Below are 22,735 nucleotides of genomic sequence, written 5' to 3' on the forward strand. Positions count from 1 at the left end.
AATGGAAATTTCAGAACCGAAAAAAAAAAAAAAAAAAAAAAGTCAGGCCGAAACCAAAACCGAAACAGAAAATTACTTTTTTTTTTTTTTTTATGGTGATTTGTTTATTTTATTTTTTACAGTGATGTTTCAGTTATGTGAATGGACAGTCAGTCATCACTGACTCTGTCCATTCGGAACAGTAAGGAGCCGGATTTACCGGCTCCTACCCTGCTCTCCACCCTGACAGTTCCATAGGGTGGAGGAGGAGCACGGAAGGAGAGAGAAACATGGTGGGGGACACAGAGAGAGAAAGAGAGAGAGAGAAAGAGAGAGAGAGAAAGAGAGAGAGAGAAAGAGAGAGAAAGAAAGAGAGAGAAAGAAAGAGAGAGAAAGAAAGAGAGAGAAAGAAAGAGAGAGAAAGAAAGAGAGAGAAAGAAAGAGAAAGAAAGAAAGAAAGAGAGAGAAAGAAAGAGAGAAAGAAAGAAAGAAAGAAAGAAAGAAAGAAAGAAAAAGAAAGAAAGAAAAAGAGAGAGAGAGAGAGAGAGAGAGAGAGAGAGAGAGAGAGAGAGAGAGAGAGAGAGAGAGAGAGAGAGAGAAAAGAGAGGATGGATAGAAGTCTTAAAGAGCTATGCAGAGGAGAAAGAAATTGAGGGGAACAATAACTTAAGGGGGGGGCAGAAAATGAGAGAGAGAGAGAGAGAGAGAGAGAGAGAGAGAGAGAGAGAGAGAGAGAGAGAGAGAGAGAGAGAGAGAGAGAGAGAGAGAGAGAGAGAGAGAGAGAGAGAGAGAGAGAGAGAGAGAGAGAGAGAGAGAGAGAGAGAGAGAGAGAGAGAGAGAGAGAGAGAGAGAGAGAGAAAAAAACACGGCGGGGGACACGGAGGGAGAGAGAAACACGGCTGGGGACAAGGAGGGATACACGGAGGGGACACGCAGGGATACATGGAGGGAGAGAGAAACACGGCGGGGGACACGGGGGAGAAGGAAAAACCGAGGGGGACACGGAGGAGAAGGAAACACCGAGGGGGACACGGAGGAGAAGGAAACACCGAGGGGGACACGGAGGAGAAGGAAACACCGAGGGGGACACGGAGGAGAAGGAAACACCGAGGGGGACACGGAGGAGAAGGAAAAACCGAGGGGGACACGGAGGAGAAGGAAAAACCGAGGGGGACACGGAGGAGAAGGAAAAACCGAGGGGGACAAGGGGGAGAAGGAAACACAGAGGGGGACATGGAGGAGAAGGAAACACAGAGGGGGACATGGAGGGAGAGAGACTGCAGCAAAAGGGAAGGGGGCTGGAGGAGGACACGGGACAGTCAGCGGTGATTGTGCGAGCAGTCATTATCGTTTTCGGCCGATATGTATCGGCCACCGATATATCGGTGCATCCCTAGTTTCTAGTTTGTTTTTTTGCTTCTATGTCACATATGTGCACTACCAACAGTTCAATATTTAACCACTTCAATACCAGGCACATATACCTCCTTCCTGCCCAAGCCAATTTTCAGCTTTCAGCGCTGTCGCTGTTTAAATGACAATTGCGCGGTCATGCTATACTGTAACGAAACATAATTTTTATCATTTTGTTCCCACAAATAGAGCTTTCTTTTGGTGGTATTTGATCACCTGTGTGGTTTTTATTTTTTGCTAAACAAATAAAAAAGACAAAAAAAAAAACTTTTGTTTCTGTTATAAAATGTTGTAAATAAGTAAGTTTTCTACTTCAATGATGGGTGGCACTGAAAGGTACTTATGGGTGGCACTGCTGGGCACTGATAAACAATCAGCACAGATCCCCTCTGTCAGGAGAGCAGCCGATCGGCTTTCCTCTACTCGCATCTGTCAGACGCTAGTGAGGAAAAGCCGATCAAGGGCTCTTCCCGTTTACATCATAATCAGCTGTGATTGGACAAGGCTGTTCACATAGTAAAGAGCCTCCATCGGAGGCGCTTTACCGAGATCGGTGTGTCAGACTGACACACCGGACCACCGATCACTTCCCTGATTCTATGTGACAAGTGCAGAGTTCTTTGCTCACTTCAAACATGTCATACTTACCTCCTCTGTGCAGTTGGTTTTGCACAGAGTGGCCCTGATCCTCCTCTTCAGGGGTCCATCAGCGGTGCTCCTGGCTCCTCCTGTTCTCGAGTGCCCCATTGGAGAGCCGCTCGTTGACACAGACAGCAGGACTAGGCCCTGCCCCCATGACATTATATATGACTGACAGCAGCGAGAGCCAATGGCTGCGCGGCTATCAATCTATCCAGTCAGGACCAGAGACAGCGGCTGGAGCTGCTGTGCTCGTCCACGCCGTTGGAACGATCGGGTTCAAGTAAGTGAAAGGGCAGCTCTGGGGGGGCTGCTGCAGCACAGGAGGATAGAATGCATTAAGGTGAAAAACCTTAAGGGTTTACAACCCCTTTAAAGACTTAGCCCGGATTCACATACCTTGGCACATAGTTATGCCGGCGTAGCGTATCGAATATACACTACGCCGACGTATCACAGAGCGGCGAGCACAGTATTCACAAAGCACTTGCTCCCAAATCTACGCTGGGTTCCCTCGGCGTAACTCGTCATAAGTGGCAGTGGGCGTGAGCCATGCTAATGAGGCGTGACCCCATGTAAATGATGGGCCGAGCATCATAAAGATACGAATAACGTACGGCGCATTCGCCGTCCCGTGGACGCAACCCAGTGTGCATGCGCAGAATCACGACGAAACTACTCCCTAAGATACGACGGATCAATGCCTACGACGTGAACGTAACCTACGCCCAGCCCTATTTACGTACTACTACGTAAACAACGTAAAATACGACGGCTGTTCCCTGGTCCATACCTTTGCATGAGTTGCGCCTCATAGATGGGGAATAACTTTACGCCGGACGTAAGCCTCACGCAAACCGCGTATATTAATGCGCCTTGCGCAAGTACGTTCGTGAATCGGCGTATCTCACTCATTTGCATATTCGAATCGTAAATCAATGGGAGCGCCCCTTGCGGCCAGCGTAAATATGCGCCCACGATACGACGGCGTAGGAAACTTACGTCGGTCGGATGAAGCCTATTTTCAGGCGTATCTTGCTTTCAGAGTCGGGCGCATAGATACGACGGCGCATATGTGCATTTACGCGGCGTATCTCGAGATACGTCGGCGTAAGTGCTACGTGAATCCGGGTCTAAATCTTTTTAGACACTTGTTGCTTAAAAGTTAAAATCAATATTTTTTGCTAGAAAATTACTTAGAACCCCCAAACATTAAATATATATATATTTTTTAGCAGAGACCCTAGAGAATAAAATGGTGTCTGTTGCAATATTTTATGTCACTGTATTTGTGCAGTAGACTTTCAAACACAATTCTTTTTTTTAGGGAAAAATAATACACTTTAATTAATTTAAAATGAACTAAACAGTAAAGTTAGGCCAATTTTGTGTTTACCGCTCCTTCCCATTGAAAACAATGGGACACCGCGGTAATATTGCCAGCGGTATTAATAGTTTTTCGGCCGCTAGGGGGGGGGGGGGGGGCTAGTGGCCGAATACCGCCGAAAATTCTGACGGTATAGCGCGCTAAAAATAGCGCCGCTATACCGTCAGCACACCTCCCGTCCCAGTGTAAAAGGGGCCTTAAAGGGGTTGTAAAGACAAAAATATTTTCCTCTTAAATTAAAGTCTGACAGTAGCTGATAAAGTAAAAAGTAATGTTTTGCCTTATAACTAGTTTGATACCTGTTGAAATCGAGACGTTTTATTCACCTCCAGCACTCCTGAATCGTTATTCTCACTGACTTCCTGGTTTGCGGTGCGCATTCATTCTTGCTACATCACGGCCTAATGGGAACTACAGTTCCCATTAGGCTTAGCCTCCATGCCTGTGAGGGATAAGAGAGCATCTTCACGCAGGGCTGTAGTCATAGGGAGGGGGTGAGCACATTCTGCTTTCCACCATGCAAAACGGCTCAGATGCTGGTGGAAAGCAAGAAGAGGAGTGACAGAAAATGGCATTTTCAAACCTGGATTACTGTATTTTGGAGGTCAAAAGGAAAAACGAGGTAAGTGATATTTAAATGCTCTAGCTTACAGCAATCAATTGATCTAATAAAAAACAAACCTTTAGTGTTCCTTTAAGCATTAAGGATGAGCTCCGGCGTGTTCGCATAGAACACGTGCAGAGCCCACCAGGAAGTCGGCACCCGCGCTGCGTTAATCACAGCCAGGCAGACATTTCCCGATCTCTGCAGCCGAGCATCGCACAATGTCTGCCTGGCTGTGATTAGCGCAGCGCGGGTGCCGACTTCCTGGCGGGCTCTGCACGTGTTCTAATCGAACACGCCGGAGCGCATCCTTATTAAGCATATAAAGATACACATTCTCTACTCTACAACATCTAATATTCGATATTTTCACATCTGTCGTCACAAAGAGTCCTATCCCTCGAAATCAGCCCCAAATTGTCGCTTACACCTATGGAGGGCCGGCCTCTGATGCCACATATTTCAGGGGATAATCTCTGCAATCACACAAGACCATAGCTCCCAACTTTTTGAGATGGGAATGAGGGACACCTATCAGCAAAAGTATGCAGGCATGGGACACACCCCTTGCCACGCCCCCTTAAAGGAGAATTGTACAAACTTTTACCACTACTATTCCTTTATATTGGCTTTTGGAATTTATAAATACAGCAATTTAGACATCTGATGAAAAATGAAGCACTGCTAAAAAGTGAATTGCATATACAACTATATAGATGAGACCACAATGAGGACAAACGAGGAGGAATGAGGGACAGAGGGACACTGCACCAAATCAGGGACAGATGGGATCTATGCTGAAGACTTCTGAGCAGTCCTGATATTGATCCTCAGATGACACAATTATAAAGATGTGTCATTGATCTGAAAAGCGATAATAATATGATCACTCAGGTCCCTCTTCTGCTATAATTCTCCATCACCACAAGGACTACAACACCCAGCAGGCCCTGTGGGGTCTGCTGAGATCTGTAGTTCCCCCCCACAGAGCTACAGGTGTCCTCCCCATTACTGAATGATCTTCATACTCACCCCTGGGGGCCCTGGATCCTCTCAATGACAGTGTGGCCCCTGTACAGCTCACTCAGAGTCCCAGCCAAGCTCCAATCACACAGAAGCTCTCTTCCTCGTTGTGACACTTGAAGAAAGTCTCCACCCTGCCGACCCAGTCACCGCTGTGGGAGGAGGAGCCACGTGATTAAAGCGCCCCAGACAGGTAAACATGGGAAGGACCCGTCCGCGCATGCGCGCAGCCCTAGCTGACTTATTCGTGATACATATCTGTAGGCGTGTCTACAGGACACACAGACCCCGTGGCTGCTTATGTCCCCGCCTATAGAGAAAGCCGATGATGTCATGCTACAGTCGAGGGCACGATGCGCCTGCGCATCACTCCAGCCTTCGAGCCGAAGCTGTCGTCTGGGAAACGACGCGGCGTGCTGGAAGTATATATAGGTGGGCGGTGCCCTGTCTTTTTTCACCCACCAATCCAAGGCCTCTACAAAGTGAAAGAGGTGGGGTTTCCCGGTGAGAGTGAGGCTTGGAAAGCACGGGATTGGATGAGAAGGGCGGGGTTGGCTGAGGGGCGGCGGAGTTTCCTGTCCTTCCGAGTGATGGGCTTGGCCGCAGAGGAGGGGCACCAGCAGCATCTGCAGGCGGCAGTGGGGGGAACCGGTCCCGGGAGTTCCCGGAGGATGCAGACGTGAGAGAGGCCGCCCAGTGCCCAGCCATGACTGAGCGGAACAAGACCCTCAACAAATGGAACGCAAGCTTCAGGAAGGGCACCGACTTCGACTCGTGGGGGCAGCTAGTGGAGGCCATCGATGAGTACCAAATGTAAGTGGGGGGCATGGTGGGGGCGGGGCTGGCATGGGGGTGCATGAGACCGCCCACTCTCCCTCATTATTGGGGGGCAGACAGGTGATGGGGCCGCCCACTCCCCCTCATTACTGGGGGCAGACAGGTGATGGGTATATGGGACTGCCCACTCCCCCCCTCATTGCTGGGGGCAGACAGGTGACGGGGCCGCCCCGTCCCCCCCCTCCTCATTACTGGGGGCAGACAGGTGACAGGACCGCCCCGTCCCCCCCCTCCTCATTACTGGGGGCAGACAGGTGACAGGACCGCCCCGTCCCCCCCCCCTCCTCATTACTGGGGGAAGACAGGTGACGGGACCGCCCCCTCCTTATTACTGGGGGCAGACAGGTGACAGGACCGCCACGTCCCCCTCCTCATTACTGGGGGCAGACAGGTGACAGGACCGCCACGTCCCCCTCCTCATTACTGGGGGCAGACAGGTGACAGGACCGCCACGTCCCCCTCCTCATTACTGGGGGCAGACAGGTGACAGGACCGCCACGTCCCCCTCCTCATTACTGGGGGCAGACAGGTGACGGGACCGCCCCTCCTCATTACTGGGGGCAGACAGGTGACGGGACCGCCCACTCCCCCCCCTCCTCATTACTGGGGGCAGACAGGTGACGGGACCGCCCACTCCCCCCCCCTCCTCATTACTGGGGGCAGACAGGTGACAGGACCGCCCCCCCTCCTCATTACTGGGGGCAGACAGGTGACAGGACCGCCCCGTCCCCCCCTCCTCATGACAGGACCGCCCCCCCCCCCCCCTCCTCAGTACTGGGGGCAGACAGGTGACGGGACCGCTCATTACTGGGGGCAGACAGGTGACGGGACCGCCCCCTCCTCATTACTGGGGGCAGACAGGTGACAGGACCGCCCCGTCCCCCCCTCCTCATTACTGGGGGCAGACAGGTGACGGGACCGCCCCCTCCTTATTACTGGGGGCAGACAGGTGACAGGACCGCCACGTCCCCCTCCTCATTACTGGGGGCAGACAGGTGACAGGACCGCCACGTCCCCCTCCTCATTACTGGGGGCAGACAGGTGACAGGACCGCCACGTCCCCCTCCTCATTACTGGGGGCAGACAGGTGACGGGACCGCCCCTCCTCATTACTGGGGGCAGACAGGTGACGGGACCGCCCACTCCCCCCCCCTCCTCATTACTGGGGGCAGACAGGTGACGGGACCGCCCACTCCCCCCCCCTCCTCATTACTGGGGGCAGACAGGTGACAGGACCGCCCCCCCTCCTCATTACTGGGGGCAGACAGGTGACAGGACCGCCCCGTCCCCCCCTCCTCATGACAGGACCGCCCCCCCCCCCTCCTCAGTACTGGGGGCAGACAGGTGACGGGACCGCTCATTACTGGGGGCAGACAGGTGACGGGACCGCCCCCTCCTCATTACTGGGGGCAGACAGGTGACAGGACCGCCTCGTCCCCCCCTCCTCATTACTGGGGGCAGACAGGTGACGGGACCGCCCACTCCCCCCCCCTCCTCATTACTGGGGGCAGACAGGTGACAGGACCGCCCCCCCTCCTCATTACTGGGGGCAGACAGGTGACAGGACCGCCCCGTCCCCCCCTCCTCATGACAGGACCGCCCCCCCCCCCCTCCTCAGTACTGGGGGCAGACAGGTGACGGGACCGCTCATTACTGGGGGCAGACAGGTGACGGGACCGCCCCCTCCTCATTACTGGGGGCAGACAGGTGACAGGACCGCCCCGTCCCCCCCTCCTCATTACTGGGGGAAGACAGGTGACAGGACCGCCCCTCCTCGTTACTGGGGGCAGACAAGACCGCCTCCTCGTTACTGGCGGGCAGACAGGTGACGGGGACCGCCCACTCCCCCCTTCTCGTTACTGGGGGGCAGACAGGTGACGGGGACCGCCCACTCCCCCCTTCTCGTTACTGGGGGGCAGACAGGTGACGGGGACCGCCCACTCCCCCCTTCTCGTTACTGGGGGGCAGACAGGTGACGGGGACCGCCCACTCCCCCCTTCTCATGGGATCTCCTGCTCCTTAGTGTTGGGTACAGACAGGTGACGGGGACATGGGATCTCCTGCTCCTCAGTGTTGGGTACAGACAGGTGACGGGGACACGGGATCTCCTGCTCCTCAGTGTTGGGTACAGACAGGTGACGGGGACACGGGATCTCCTGCTCCTCAGTGTTGGGTACAGACAGGTGACGGGGACACGGGATCTCCTGCTCCTCAGTGTTGGGTACAGACAGGTGACGGGGACATGGGATCTCCTGCTCCTCAGTGTTGGGTACAGACAGGTGACGGGGACACGGGATCTCCTGCTCCTCAGTGTTGGGTACAGACAGGTGACGGGGACACGGGATCTCCTGCTCCTCAGTGTTGGGTACAGACAGGTGACGGGGACACGGGATCTCCTGCTCCCCAGTGTTGGGACAGGTGACGGGGACACGGGATCTCCTGCTCCTCAGTGTTGGGACAGGTGATGGGATGACAGGCTTTTGTATATAGAAGCCTCTTTCTTTTTGGTCCTCTGTTGGGGACACTGAGGGTTCTCTGCCCTCTCAGGGGGTGTAGGGGGTGCTGTCTTCAGATGACATTCCTCGGCATGCAGTGTTGTCATTGTGACTGGTTTAGTTCTTTTGTTTAAAATCTGTAAATGCGCAGCAGACAGATCTGGATCGGTGGGTTTAGAATGAAGGTGGATCTGAGTTGTAGACATTACAAGGACACACATTCTCTATTCTATTACATCTAGAATTCGATATATTCACATCTGTGGTCACAGAAAGTCCCATCCCTGGAAATGAGCCCAATTGTCTCTTACAGCTTATTGTATGTTTGTGCCAACAGTGTTCATGGTACTTCATGGCCCGGGGTTGTTTTGTTGTGAGCTTTTGGCTGTCTGTGTCATAATGGCAGTTTTACCTTTTACTTCCTGTACTGGAAGGCTGGATTCACACCTTTATGTATTTTTTTTTTTTTTTTTTTTTGTGCTTTTTTTGCATTTTGCAGATTTGCTCCACAGAACGTGTTCCGGACTGTAGTGCAAATATGCAAAAAGCTCTAAAACCGCATTTGTGTGAATCCAGCCTTTTCGCTGCAATGTGGGGGAAATCCCTTCTTAGACAGTTGTCACAGGAACAGCATTTCCCATTGGATAAAGATTTCCCTCCTTTTCCTGTTCTGGTGACGCATTAAAATCTTTGGTTTTGTTCTCTCTCCCTTATTCGTAACGGTCATAAGGGCACATAGATGGTTGAATTTCACCAACAGGGACACCGACAGCAATAAAATGTTTCCCTACTCTATCCAAAAATCTTTGGGTTAGGCCCCTTTTACACCTGCGGACCGTATGTCCGCTTTTTCATCCATCCGTTTGCGGGTGTCAGCGGATGAACATCCACTGACACCCGATCTCGTCCGCCTCCGCAGTGATTTGATTCTGCAGATGGAAGAAAACCCTGTTTTCCTTCCGTCATCGGATCGGATGAACACAGACATACGGTCCGTGTTCATCCGATCCCCCCCATAGGGGAGAGCGGAGGAAACACAGGGCGGTCCCTGCACAGTGTGCGGGGACCGCCCTGTCATTCGCCGGTTTAGCGGGGATCAACGGAGTGATCACGCAGAGAATATGGAGGCAGATCATTACTGATGTGAAAGGGGCCTTAAAGAGGATGTTCGCTCAAAAAAAAATATTAAAAGCCAGCAGCTACAAATACTGCAGCTGCTGACGTTTAATATTAGGACACTTACCTGTCCTGGAGTCCAGCGCCGTCCGCAGCAGAAGACGAGCGATCGCTCATCGCCCTGCTGCTCCCCCCTCCATCCACGCTGAGGGAACCAGGAAGTGAAGCGCTCCGGCTTCACTGCCTGGTTCCCTACAGCGCATGCGCGAGTCGCGCTGCGCCCGGCGATTGGCTCCCGCTGTGTGCTGGGAGCCGGGGGGCGACTGGATGTGACGCAATGCCCGTCTTTTGCCCGTGAATGCCGGGCCGGAAGTGGGTGCAAATGCCTGTCATTAGACAGGTATCTGCACCCCCCTTCCCCCTGAAAGGTGTCAAATGTGACACCGGAGGGGGGAGGGTTCCGATCAGCGCGACTTCACTTTAGGGTGGAGAACCGCTTAAAGAGTCTTTCTTTTTCTCTTTCTCTTTTTTTTCTCTTTTTTTTTTTTTTCTCTCTTTTTCTCTTTTTTCTTCTTTCTCAAATTGCAATAAGAGCTAAGAAACTCATTGACTATTTATACACAGACACTAATTCTACCTGTACCTCTTGTATAGACAGTTACCGGACAACAGGAAGAAAAATGAATTGTGAGGGTGCACACCACACACTTGCCATTCATTGAGAGCTACAAGCCATCATTCATTTACAGATCTGTGTGGACAGAGCCCCGCACTGTCGTACTGTTTTTAAATTGTGACAGTGGGTGCGGGAAGAGGAACCTCCATCCGCTGTCATGGAGAGGAGGGATTTGGGAAGAGGTGGACAACATGTTACACCCCAAATATAGGTGTAACGTGTTATGAAAGGTGAATTTGGCCTTTTATCCAGAATATCGATCTGCTAATGGTTCTCTTTTTTTCCTCCTCTCTTATGTGTTTTTTTTTTTTTTTTTTTGTCCCCTTTTTTGTTTTTTTTTTTTTTTTTTTTTTTGGGTGAAGTTTTGCTTTAATAAAATGCTATCGCAAGGGTGCCTAGATGAGGGTAATATGACACACATATGATGTACCTGCCTCAAGGCACTTATCCATGGATTATGTGAACACCATTCTCACTATCGCCCTTCAGATGGACCCATAGGAAGCCCTTCTCCACAAACCTATAGAAAATATTCCCTGTAGAAGTAGGGCACTGATAACCCACATATATTATTAGCTACAAAGCAAACAGTTGCCTGGGCTTTGAAATCTCCATCGCTTGACTTCCTTGACGTTAAAAGTTGAATACAAGGTGTGCTTATCGGTGAGAAAATTTCTGTAATGAGTAATAACCATGACAAATTTCTCCTGATATTACAGCTTTGGCTTTACTGACTTTCCCAACAAAATATACACCAGGGATCCTCAAACTACGGCCCTCCAGCTGTTGTAGAACTACACGTCCCATGAGGCATTGTAACACACTGACATTCACAGACATGACTAGGCATGATGGGAATTGTAGTTCCTGAACAACTGGAGGGCCGTAGTTTGAAGACCCCTGCTATACACCACCTCCCATGATCATTTCAATCATTTTGCCCCTCCCCTTTCCCATTGGTTTCACTTTCCCCTCTATCATGTTCCAGTTTAGAAAGAAACCAAGAATAGAACAAAGAGGACCTGTGACACATCTCTATTGAGTGGACGATTGGACAGTCAATTTGGACCAAAATATGCAGCAACAAATATAATTGTTGAATCAAATGGGAACAAACTCATTTCTAATCTCTAAATTCAATTGCAGCCATGATAAATCGTAAATGGCCTTATCTGCATTCAAGAGACTGGTAGGTGGTGTCTTCACAGGGTGGTCCTGTGCACCACCAAGGGTGACTATACCAGGGTTTGACAAATTTGCTTGGAATCTAGGAGCCAGCTAAAAGTTAGGAGCCAGAAAACGTGCCCCGTCCCGACAAGCTTGCGCGTAGAAGCGCATATGTAAACGGTGTTCAAACCACACATGTGAGGTATCGCCGCGATTGGTAGAGTGAGAGCAATAATTCTAGCCCTAGACCTCCTCTGTAACTCAAAACATGCAACCTGTAGATTTTTTTAAACGTCGCCTATGAAGATTTTAAAGGGTAAAAGTTTGTCAGCATTCCACGAGCGGACGCAATTTTGAAGCGTGACATGTTGGGTATGAATTTACTCGGCGTAACATTATCTTTCATAATATTAAAAAAAAATGGGGATAACTTTACTGTTGTCTTATTTTTTAATTAAAAAAAGTGTAATTTTTTCCCAAAAAAGTGCGCTTGTAAGACCGCTGCGCAAATACGGCGTGACAGAAAGTATTGCACCGATCACCATTTTATTCTCTAGGGTGTTAGGATAAAAAATATATACAATGTTTGGGGGTTCTAATTAGAGGGAAGAAGATGGCAGTGAAAATAGTGAAAAATGACATTAGAATTGCCGTTTAACTCGTAACGCTTAACTTGTAATACCAACGGCTCACCACCAGATGGCGCCAGCTCACACATCTGGTGTTGATAACTTGTAATACCAACGGCTCACCACCAGATGGCGCCAGCTCACAAAAAAAACCCCCACCTTCCAAGCCAAGTCGCCAAGACACCATTTCTAGTCGCCATGGCGACCTGGCGCCCGGGATTTGTCGAGCCCTGGACTATACCATGTCCTAATTGAGTCTAAGACCCCTTTCTGCTTCAAAACTGGAGTTTTTAACCCCTTTTTTGGGGGGGTTAAAAGTGCCCCGCTAGTGGCCGAAAAGTGCGGCAAAAGCCTTGTTTTAACAACGCTAAAACGAGCGCTGACGGCCGGCGCTTTCAGTGTGAAAGGGGTCTAATGGAAAAAGTGAACAGGAGGAATGGACTTTATAGGCATATTTAAAAACTTGCTGGTAACAATCGTTTTTGAAACAAACTTTTTTACGTCAAAATGACATAATGTAAAAGGTATATACTAGGGTTGTCCCGATACCGATATCGGTATCGGTATCGGGACCGATACCGAGTATTAGCGGGAGTACTCGTACTCCCGCTAATACCCCCGATACTAAAATAGAATACTTCCGCCCCCCCCCCCCCCGCCGCCACGTTAATCACCGCCATTGTCCCCCGTACCTACTGTTATCACATTACAGACAGCGTTCGTTTGAACAGCTGTTTTCCCCGCTGCGCATAGACACTCCCCCTTGGACGGATCTGTCCAATCGCGAGCAAGGGGGAGTCACATAGACACTCCCCCTTGCTCGCGATTGGACAGATCCGTCCAAGGGGGAGTGTCTATGCGCAGCGGGGAAAACGGCTGTTCAAACGAACGCTGTCTGTAATGTTCCCCGCCGCGGTGATAACAGTAGGTACGGGGGACAATGGCTGCTGTACGGGGGACAATGGCTGTTGTATGGGGGACACGGCTGCTGTATGGGGGACACGGCTGCTGTACGGGGGACACGGCTGCTGTACGGGGGACACGGCTGCTGTACGGGGGACACGGCTGCTGTACGGGGGACACGGCTGCTGTACTGGGGACACGGCTGCTGTACTGGGGACACGGCTGCTGTACTGGGGACACGGCTGCTGTACGGGGGACACGGCTGCTGTACGGGGGACACGGCTGCTGTACGGGGGACACGGCTGCTGTACGGGGGACACGGCTGCTGTACGGGGGACACGGCTGCTGTACGGGGGACACGGCTGCTGTACGGGGGACACGGCTGCTATACGGGGGACACGGCTGCTATACGGGGGACATGGCTGTTAAAAGGGGGACATGGCTGCATTTGGGGACACATTTAAAAAAAAAGTATCGGTATTCGGTATCGGCGAGTACATAAAAAAAAGTATCGGTACTTGTACTCAGTCCTAAAAAAGTGGTATCGGGACAACCCTAGTATATACCACAATGGTGAACCTTAAAGGGGTTGTAAAGGTAAAAAAAAAAAAATCCTAAATAGCTTCCTTTACCTTAGTGCAGTCCTCCTTCACTTACCTCATCCTTCAATTTTGCTTTTAAATGTCCTTATTTCTTCTGAGAAATCCTCACTTCCTGTTCTTCTGTCTGTAACTCCACATCGTAATGCAAGGCTTTCTCCCTGGTGTGGAGTGTCGTGCTCACCCCCTCCCTTGGACTACTGGAGAGTCAGGACGCCCACTAACACACAGCTCCCTTCTCTATCTGCAACGTAGAGAGCGTCCTGACTCTCCTGTATTCCACGGGAGGGGGCAAGCATGACACTCCACACCAGGGAAAAGCCTTGCATTTCTGTGTGGAGTTACAGCCAGAAGAACAGGAAGTGAGGATTTCTCAGAAGAAATAAGGACATTTAAAAACAAAATGGAAGGATGAGGTAAGTGAAGGAGAACTGCACTAAGGTAAAGGAAGCTATTTAGGATTTTTTTTTTTTTATACCTTTACAACCCCTTTTTAAAGAGGAAGTAAACCCACTTGCAAAAAAAAAAAGCACCACCTGCAAGACAAAGTCATAATGAGCTCATTATGTAATACTCACCTCAGATCGAAGCCCCCGCAGTTCACCGCTCGGGCGGCCGACATCTCTCCTGGGTGTTACTTCCGGGTATCGCGGCTCCGGCGCTGTGATTGGCCAGAGCCGCGACGACGTCACTCCCACGCAGGAGCTGCCAGTCACGGCCTCTATTAGGAATGGCACGATCGCCGTTGCTAAAGCGCGCTTGCGCCGTAGACATGGGCGCCCATAATTTATTGGAAATATAACACCGACGTGTTACTCAACAAAAAGTCGTTCAAAGTTTTTATCACCACATTTCTCTGACTTTCTGGGTTTGTGTTCATCTTCCCTGTTGGAGACTTGCAGTACGTTGTAGTCGGCGGCTCTGTGTGCACAGATTCCTGACCGCCATGTGCCCCAAGAAGTAAACAGATGCTGGTCATACAGCAGGGCCGATCCTCCGTCCACCCCACACACTGTATCTCTGGCTGGATGTCAACCACAGCCGGTCAGTGAAAGGATTATTTGCTCAGGTTCCCGCCCAAAGTCCCTGGCTGTTTTCGGGTGGAGACTTCAAGCAGGATGTGAATAAGAGATGAAATCCACACACAGATGTCTAACGCCCGGCTTTTCTAAATGAAAAGAACTTCCCAGTGAGCAGCCACTGTGCGACTTCTGAATCGCACTTCTTCTCTCATACACATGACCCTCTTCATGCTTTTCCACCACAAACTGTCAGTTCCCAGCTGATCCTGACGTCCAGAGCCCTTCCAGGATCTTTCTGAGAAATTCAAGGTCTAGGTTTGGACCAATCGCACAAATATTATTTTATTAATATACAATATATGGGGAGGGGGGGGGGAGATATCATATGATACAAATATTCAGATAGTTTTCCCTTTTTTATTTTTTGTTAAAGCGGATCTCCACTCTAAAGTGGAGTCCCGCTGATCGGCACCCTCCCCCCCTCCGGTGTCACATTTGACACCTTTCAGGGGGGAGGGGGGTGCAGATACCTGTCTACAGACAGGTATCTGCACCCACTTCCGGCCCTACGATACGGGCAAAAGACGGGTTTTTTCCTCTTTTCCCGTCCGTCCCCCGTTGTATGCTGGGAACACTCGGCACACAGCGGGAGCCAATCGGAGGGCGCAGCGCGACTCGCGCATGCGCCGTAGGGAACCGGGCAGTGAAGCCGGAGCGCTTCACTTCCTGGTTCCCTCACCGTGGATGGAGGGGGGGAGCAGCAGGGTGACGAGCGATCGGCTCGTCATCTGCTGCGATCACCGCTGGACTCCAGGACAGGTAAGTGTCCTTATATTAAAAGTCAGCAGCTGCAGTATTTGTAGCTGCTTGCTTTTAATATGTTTTTTTAGTGGCACATCCGCTTTAAGTCGTTCTAAAGCTGAACTCGGGGGGGGGGAACCATCAATTAAATATATTGCTTAACCACTTGCTTACTGGGCACATGCATCCCCCTCCTGCCCAGGTGAAATTTCAGCTTCCGGCACTGCGTCGCTTTAACTGACAATTGCGAAGTCGTGCGACGTGGCTCCCAAACAAAATTTGTCCTTTTTTTTTTTTTTTTTTCCCCACAAGTAGAGCTTTCTTTTGGTGGTATTTAACCCTTCTGCGGTTTTTACTTTTTGCGCTATAAACAAAAAAAAGAGCAAAAATTTTCGGAAAAAAATTAATATTTTTTACTTGTTGCTATAATAAATGGCCCAATTTAAAAAAAAAAAAAAAATTTTTCTCCGTCTAGGCCGATACGTGTTCTTCTACATATTTTTGATAAAAAGAAAAAAATCGCAATAAGCGACTGGTTTGCGCAAAAGTTATAGTGCCTACGAAATAAGGGACAGAATTATTCTTTATTTTTTTACTAGTAATGGCGACGATCTGCGTTTTTTTTTTTTTTTTTTTTTTTTTTTTTTATTGGCACTGCGACATTATGGCGGACACATCGGACACTTTTGACAAATTTTTGGCACCATTCACATTTATACTGCGATCAGTGCTATAAATATGCACTGTACTGTATAAATGTGACTGGCATTGAAGGGGTTAACACTAGGGGGGTGAGGAAGGGGTTAAATGTGTGCCCTGCATAGTGTTTCTAACTGTGGGCTAAGGGGACTGGCTGGGGGAGGTGACCCTATGTACAAGTGACACAAATCGGTCTCCTCTCTCCCTGACAGGACGTGGATCTGTGTGTGTACACACACAGATCCACGTCCTTGTCTCTGTAACCGCCGATCGCGGGTGCCTGTTATACAAGTTGTACACTCACTACTTTACATTGTAGCAAAGTGCAATTTCTTTAGTGTTGTCACATAAAAAAAAATAATAATATAAAAATATTTACAAAAATGTGAGGGGTTTACTCACGTTTTTGAGATTGATTGTGTGTGTGTGTGTATAAGTGTTTAGAGATTATATAATGTGTTCTAGATATAATAGATAGAGATATCTCTATAGAGAGATATATTTATATATATCTCTATCAATGGAGGCTAGTTTGTCAGCATGTCTGACTCCTGATACCTCCTGTATCTGCTGTGCTAAGCACCTAGGTAAGAGCGAAGCAATATCACGCCAGCACTTCCCTATGTGGCTTTAGAGTTCACTGCAGGGTAAATTCCCTTCTGGCCAATTTATCAGGAAATAGGTGTGTTTGTTTTTCCCAAGAACTAATTATGAAAGGCAGGAGCTAATTTTAAAATGAGGAGTTTCTACAAAATAGAAGTTGCTAAAGGTATTCTAAAATTGTGTGTGTGTGTGTGTGTGTGTGTGTGTGTGTGTATATATATATATATATATATATATATATATATATATATATATATATATATATATATATATATATATATATATATATATATATATATATATATATATATATATATATATATATATATATATAGTTTTGCCATCTGTCACGTGGGAAATTTCCCTTCACTTCCTGTCCCATAGCCAAAATAGAAAGGGAGAGGAAATCCCTTCAAAGTAAAACAATCCTGGGTTGCCACCAGAACCAGTGTCTTGAACTACTTAACCCCCGGACCATATTGCTGGTCAAAGACCAGAGCACTTTTTGCGATTCGGCACTGCGTCGCTTTAACGGACAATTGCGCGGTCGTGCGACGTGGCTCACAGACAAAATTGGCATCCTTTTTTCACCACAAATAGAGCTTTCTTTTGGTGGTATTTGATCACCTCTGCGTTTTTTCGTTTTTGCGCTATAAACAAAAATAGAGCGACAATTTTGATCAAAAATTATATATATATTTTTTTTTTTTGCTTTAATAAGTATCCCCCCAAAAATATATAAAAAACATTTTTTTTCCCCTCAGTTTAGGCCGATACGTATTCGTCTACATATGTTTCGTAAAAAAAAAATCGCAATAAGCGTTTGGTTTGCGCAAAAGTTATAGCGTTTACAAAATAGGGGGTATATTTATGGCATTTTTATTAATATTTTTTTTTTTTACTAGTAATGGCGGCGATCAGCGTTTTTTTTTTTTTTTTTCGGTACTGCGACGTTATGGCGGAAACTTTTGACACATTTTTGGGACCATTGGCATTTTTATAGCGATCAGTGCTATAAAAATGCATTGGATTACTCTAAAAATGCCACTGGCAGTGAAGGGGTTAACACTAGGGGGTGGGGAAGGGGTTAAGTATGTCCCTGGGTGTGTTCTAACTACTGTGGGGGGGGGGGTGGCCTCACTAGGGGAATGACTGATCTTCTGTTCATACATTGTATGAACAGAAGATCAGCATTTCTCTCCCTGACAGGACCGGGAGAGAGGCCCCTAGTGGCCTGCGCGAGAGCTGATGTTATTGTACGGGCTCTCGCGCAGGGGAGCCGACCTGCCGCCGTAAAACGACGGCGGCTGGTCGGCAACCAGTGAAAGCTATAACGCCAACATGTCAGAAAAAAAATTCTAAAACTGAATCACTGAATTGGAAAATAAATCGCCCCCTTCCTAAAAAATACTCAATCAGGTGTAGCTAATCACCTTGTCAATGGCACACAAAGGTCTCTTTCACACGGAGCGGATCCGTATTGATCCGCCCCGTGTGTGTCCGTCCGCTCAGCGGGGATCATCCGTAAATCCCCGCTGAGCTGTCGGCGGACAGGGTGGTCCCCGCCCACTGTGCATAAACCGCCCTGTCTTTCCTCCGCTCTCCCCTATGGGGAATCTGATGAATACGGACCGTGTGTCCGTATTCATCCGATCCGTTCCGCCAGGCGGAAGAAAAGGTGGATCTTTACGGACGTTCCGTCTGAAAAGGTGGATCTTTACGGACGTTCCGTCTGAAAAGGTGGATCTTTACGGACGTTAGCGGATGCATCATCCGCTAACGTCCACAATCCCATAGGGATGCATTACAAGTCCGTAAACGAACTTGTAATAAACGGTCCGTTCGTCCCCCCGTGTGAAAGGGCCCAAAGCCATTTGAATTTCGAAAGTGATCAGCTGTGGTCATTTTGATTAGCTCAGCATGAAAGGAGCTTTCCTGGAGCATTTCCGTTCCTGGTAGTGCAACTGGAGCAAACGATCAACTATGGGTGGCAAGGCACTGTCAAAAGATCTCCAGAATAAAGTGGACAGGCACAATCCAGGAGATGGATTCAAAAAATTCAAAGGCTTTATAAATACCTAGCAGCACAGTGAAGTCTATTGTTAATCGCTTCCCTACCGCACTATTGTAATATGACTGCGGCAGGAACCCTTTGTCCTTCCGGTCCGCCATCGTATGACGTATTTATTTTTTTCCAGAGCCTCTAGGGGGCGTGTGCGCCCCTGCTGCGTTACTCGGCACCCGATGCACGTGCCTGGCGGCCGCGATGTCCGCCGGGCGCCCACGATTGCCCGTAAACACACAGATCCATGTCCTGTCAGAGGAGACCGATGTGTGTACAGAGGAACACACATCGGCCTCCTCCCCTTGTGAGTCCGACTCCCCCTACAGTTAGAATCACTCAATAGGGAACATATTACCCCTTGATCGTCCCCTAGTGTTAACCCCTTCCCTACCAGTCACATTTATACAGTAATAAATGCATTTTTATAGCACGGATCGCTGTATAAATGGTGTCAAAAGTGTCCAATGTGTCCACCGCAATGTCGCAGTCATGATAAAAAATGCAGATCGCCACCATTACTAGAATTTTTTTTTTTTTTAAATCCCCTATTTTGTAGATGCCATAACTTTTGCGCAAACCAATCAATATACGCTTATTTTATTTTTTTGTTTTTTATTTTTTTTTATTTTTTTACCAACATCTATGTATGTATGTTCCAGCATCACGTCCAAACGGCTAAAGATATTAACATGAAACTTGGCACACATGTTACTTATATGTCAGCAACAAACATAGGATAGGTGGTTTAACCCTTACCCACCCCCATTTGCCATGGTCGGGGTTTTCCTTTAAAGTCCCATTCAACTCTATGGGGAAATACATGTTACTTCATAACTTCCAAACGGCTGTAGATATTTCGATAACACTTGGTCACATGTTACTTATATGTCCACTTAAACTATAGGATAGTTAATTTATCCCTTAACTACCCCCATTTGTGAGGGTCGGGGTTTTTGTTTAAAGTCCCATGCAAATCAATGGGAAATGTATGTTCCCACATAACTTCTGTATGCCTGGAGATATTTCAATAATACCTGGTACACATATTACTTATATGCCAAATAAAAATATATGACCGTTAAATTAACCCTTACCTACACCCTTATATAAAAGATGGGTATATTTATATTACTATGATTTTCCTCCCCAAAAGGTTAAGATAGGAAGACCGGGCAACGCCGGGTATTCAGCTAGTGTGTGTATGTATGTGTGTATGTATATGTATATGTATATGTGTGTGTGTGTGTGTATATATATATATATATATATATATATATATATATATATATATATATATATATATATATATATATATATATATATATATATATATATATAATTTTTTTTTTTTTTTTTTTTTTTTTAAATAAAATAAACTGTCGCTCTTTGTTTATAGCGCAACAAATAAAGACCGCAAAGGTGATTAAATACCACCAATTGAAAGCTGCTATTTGTGGGGGGGAAAAAAATTATAAAAATTCAAAAGGGTACAGTGTAGCGTGACCGCGCAATTGTCATTCAAAATGTAACCGCGCTGAAAATTGGTCTGGGCAGGAAGGAGGTGAAAATGCCCGGTATGGAAGTGGTTAAGAAGTCTGAGGTATTTGGTACAACACAGACCCTCCCTGGATCAGGACATCTCTCCAAACTGGAGGAAAGAGCCAGGAGGAAACTGGTTGCAAAGGCTACCAAGAGGCCTCCAGCAACTCTGAAGCAGTTGCAGGAATTAATGAGAGAGTGGTCATTGTGTGCATGTGACAATATCACAAATGCTCCACAAATGTGGCTTGTATGGGAGGGTTCCAAGAAAAAAGTCACTCCTCAAGAATTGCCACATGCAGTCACAACTGAACTTTGCCAAAACACACCTTGACGATCCCGAGGCCACATGGGGGGGGGGGGGGGGGGAAGGTGTTCTGGTAAGATGATACTAAAATGTAATTATTTGGCCTCAACACCAAACGATATGTCTGGTGGAAATACAATACAGCTCTCCATCCGAATAACACCATTTTTTGCACAGAGCAGCCTGGATCCTCCTCCTTCTCGGGTCCCTCTTTTTTGCTCCTCCCTTCTATCAAGGGCCTCCACAGTCGGCAGCTTCCTATGGGGTCACTGCAGCCGAGTCAAAGCTTTGTGTGTCCATTCATACCCCTGAACCGGCCCCACCCCCTCTCTCCCTTAATTGGCTGACAAACTTTAACAGCCGCGGGAGCCAATGGCGCAACTGCTGTGTCTCAGCCAATCAGGAGTGTCCCGGAGGACTTGGACATGTGTGGACATTGCTGGGGAGAGAAGGGGCTTAGGTAAATAATTGGGGGGTGCTTCTGCCTTTTACATCACCTGTAATGCCAACATCCACCATTGCAGGAGTGAGCTCCCAAAGTTTGAGCTCTGAGCTACTGCATAGGGTGGGAGAAAGTGCATGTGAAGGAGTTCCTGTGATGGCGTATGTGAGCATAGCAACATCCTAGAAATTTTCCAGTCAGGCTTCGAGAATTAAGTAAATGGCCTACAGCTATAGGAAGGTCATTATTAAAGGGGTTGTAAAGGGGGAAAAAAATGTTTTCCCTAAATAGCTTCCTTTACCTCAGTGCAGTCCTCCTTCACTTACCTCATCCTTCCATTTTGCTTTTAAATGTCCTTATTTCTTCTGAGAAATCCTCACTTCCTGTTCTTCTGTCTGTAACTACATACCGTAATGCAAGGCTTTCTCCCTGGTGTGGAGAAAGCCTATTGAGGGGGCGAGCAGGCAAGTCGGGACACTCTCTACTTTGCAGATAGAGAAAGGAGCTGTGTGTTAGTGGGCGTCCTGACACTCCTGCTGGCCCACTCCCCCCCTCAAGAGGCTTTCTCCACACCAGGGAGAAAGCCTTGCATTACTGTGTGGAGTTACAGACAGAAGAACAGGAAGTGAGGATTTCTCACAAGAAATAAGGACATTTAAAAGCAAAATCGAAGGATGAGGTAAGTGAAGGATCTGCATGGTGACCCTGATCTGCATGGGTACGTTTTTGGTAAAGGTAAACAAATGTTTTAACTCCTTGTTCTGTTGGAGCAACTGATGGGAACTCAAGCATACTTCCCAACTTTTTTTAGTTGGGAATGAGGGATACCTATTGGCAAAAGTATGCAAGCACAGGACACACCCCCTGGCACGCCCACTTAAAGGAGAATTCTACAAAAAAAAAATGGTGCATTTTATATACAACTACTTCGTGTTTCCCCGAAAATAAGACCGGGTCTTATATTAATTTTGTCTACAAAAAACACACTAGGGCTTATTTTCAGGGGATTTCCTCATTATTTACAGTATATACAATGACTATCTTAAAGCGGCGCTCCACCAAGAAAAAAAAAATAACTCTAAAATGCTGCAAAAAACAAACATATGTAACATACATACCTGAAGTGCCTGTTGCTAGGCAGATCGTCCTAATCTGCCACTTCCTGATCCGTGGTCCGTCTTCTTTCTTCTGCTCCTTGGCTGCCTCCTGGGGAATGGGGGAGCGGTGTCTTCTGGGACCTTGTGTGTCCCAGGAGACATCATCCATTCACGTCGTGCCGCGTGGCTCGCGCATGCACAGTAGGGAATAGGGTGGTGAAGCCGCAAGGCTTCACTTCCTGATTTCCTCACCGAGGATGGCGGCGGGGCAGCCGAGACCCGAGCGTTTGCTCGGCTTTGGCTGCCTTCATCGCGGGCACCTTGGACATGTAAGTCTCCTTATTAAAAGTCAGCAGCTACAGTGTTAGTAGATGCTGACTTTTTTTTTTATTTATTTTTTTTAAACCGGACCTCCGCTTTAAAGTGGTTGTTCCCCACACCGAATACTGCAGAGGGGAGGGGCCGAGATCCCCACTGACTTCAGCCCCGCTCCGAGCATTGCAGAGGGAGGGGCCGATGACGTCGGGGGAAGATCTCTGTCGGGTCGTTATATAATCTTTTTACAGAAGGGATTACATGTTTTTACAAGGACTTTAACTAGGGCTTATTTTCAGGGTAGGACTTATATTGCAGCCATCCACGAAAATCACACTAGGTCTTATTTTTGGAGTAGGGCTTATTTTCAGGGAAACG

General features: G+C 48.1%; 2 protein-coding genes across 3 annotated transcripts in view; one reads left to right on the top strand and one right to left on the bottom strand.

Annotated features, from left to right (window-relative positions):
* BROX (BRO1 domain and CAAX motif containing) overlaps positions 1-5,273 on the bottom strand; it is a 44,765-nt gene extending 39,492 nt beyond the window's left edge. Inside the window, exon 1 of the mRNA XM_040351402.1 lies at positions 5,055-5,273. The gene's annotated coding sequence lies outside the window, so the exon portion shown is untranslated. The remainder of the gene's footprint in view (positions 1-5,054) is intronic.
* A 314-nt stretch (positions 5,274-5,587) lies between these two features.
* AIDA (axin interactor, dorsalization associated) overlaps positions 5,588-22,735 on the top strand; it is a 48,346-nt gene continuing 31,198 nt past the window's right edge. For both annotated transcript variants that reach the window (XM_040351404.1, XM_040351405.1), the window contains exon 1: positions 5,588-5,858. In XM_040351404.1, the coding sequence (XP_040207338.1) occupies positions 5,752-5,858 (107 nt within the window). In that variant the 5' untranslated portion in view covers positions 5,588-5,751. The remainder of the gene's footprint in view (positions 5,859-22,735) is intronic.

The sequence above is a fragment of the Rana temporaria genome, chromosome 4, assembly GCF_905171775.1.
Source record: "Rana temporaria chromosome 4, aRanTem1.1, whole genome shotgun sequence".
In the NCBI taxonomy this organism is placed as follows: domain Eukaryota; kingdom Metazoa; phylum Chordata; class Amphibia; order Anura; family Ranidae; genus Rana; species Rana temporaria.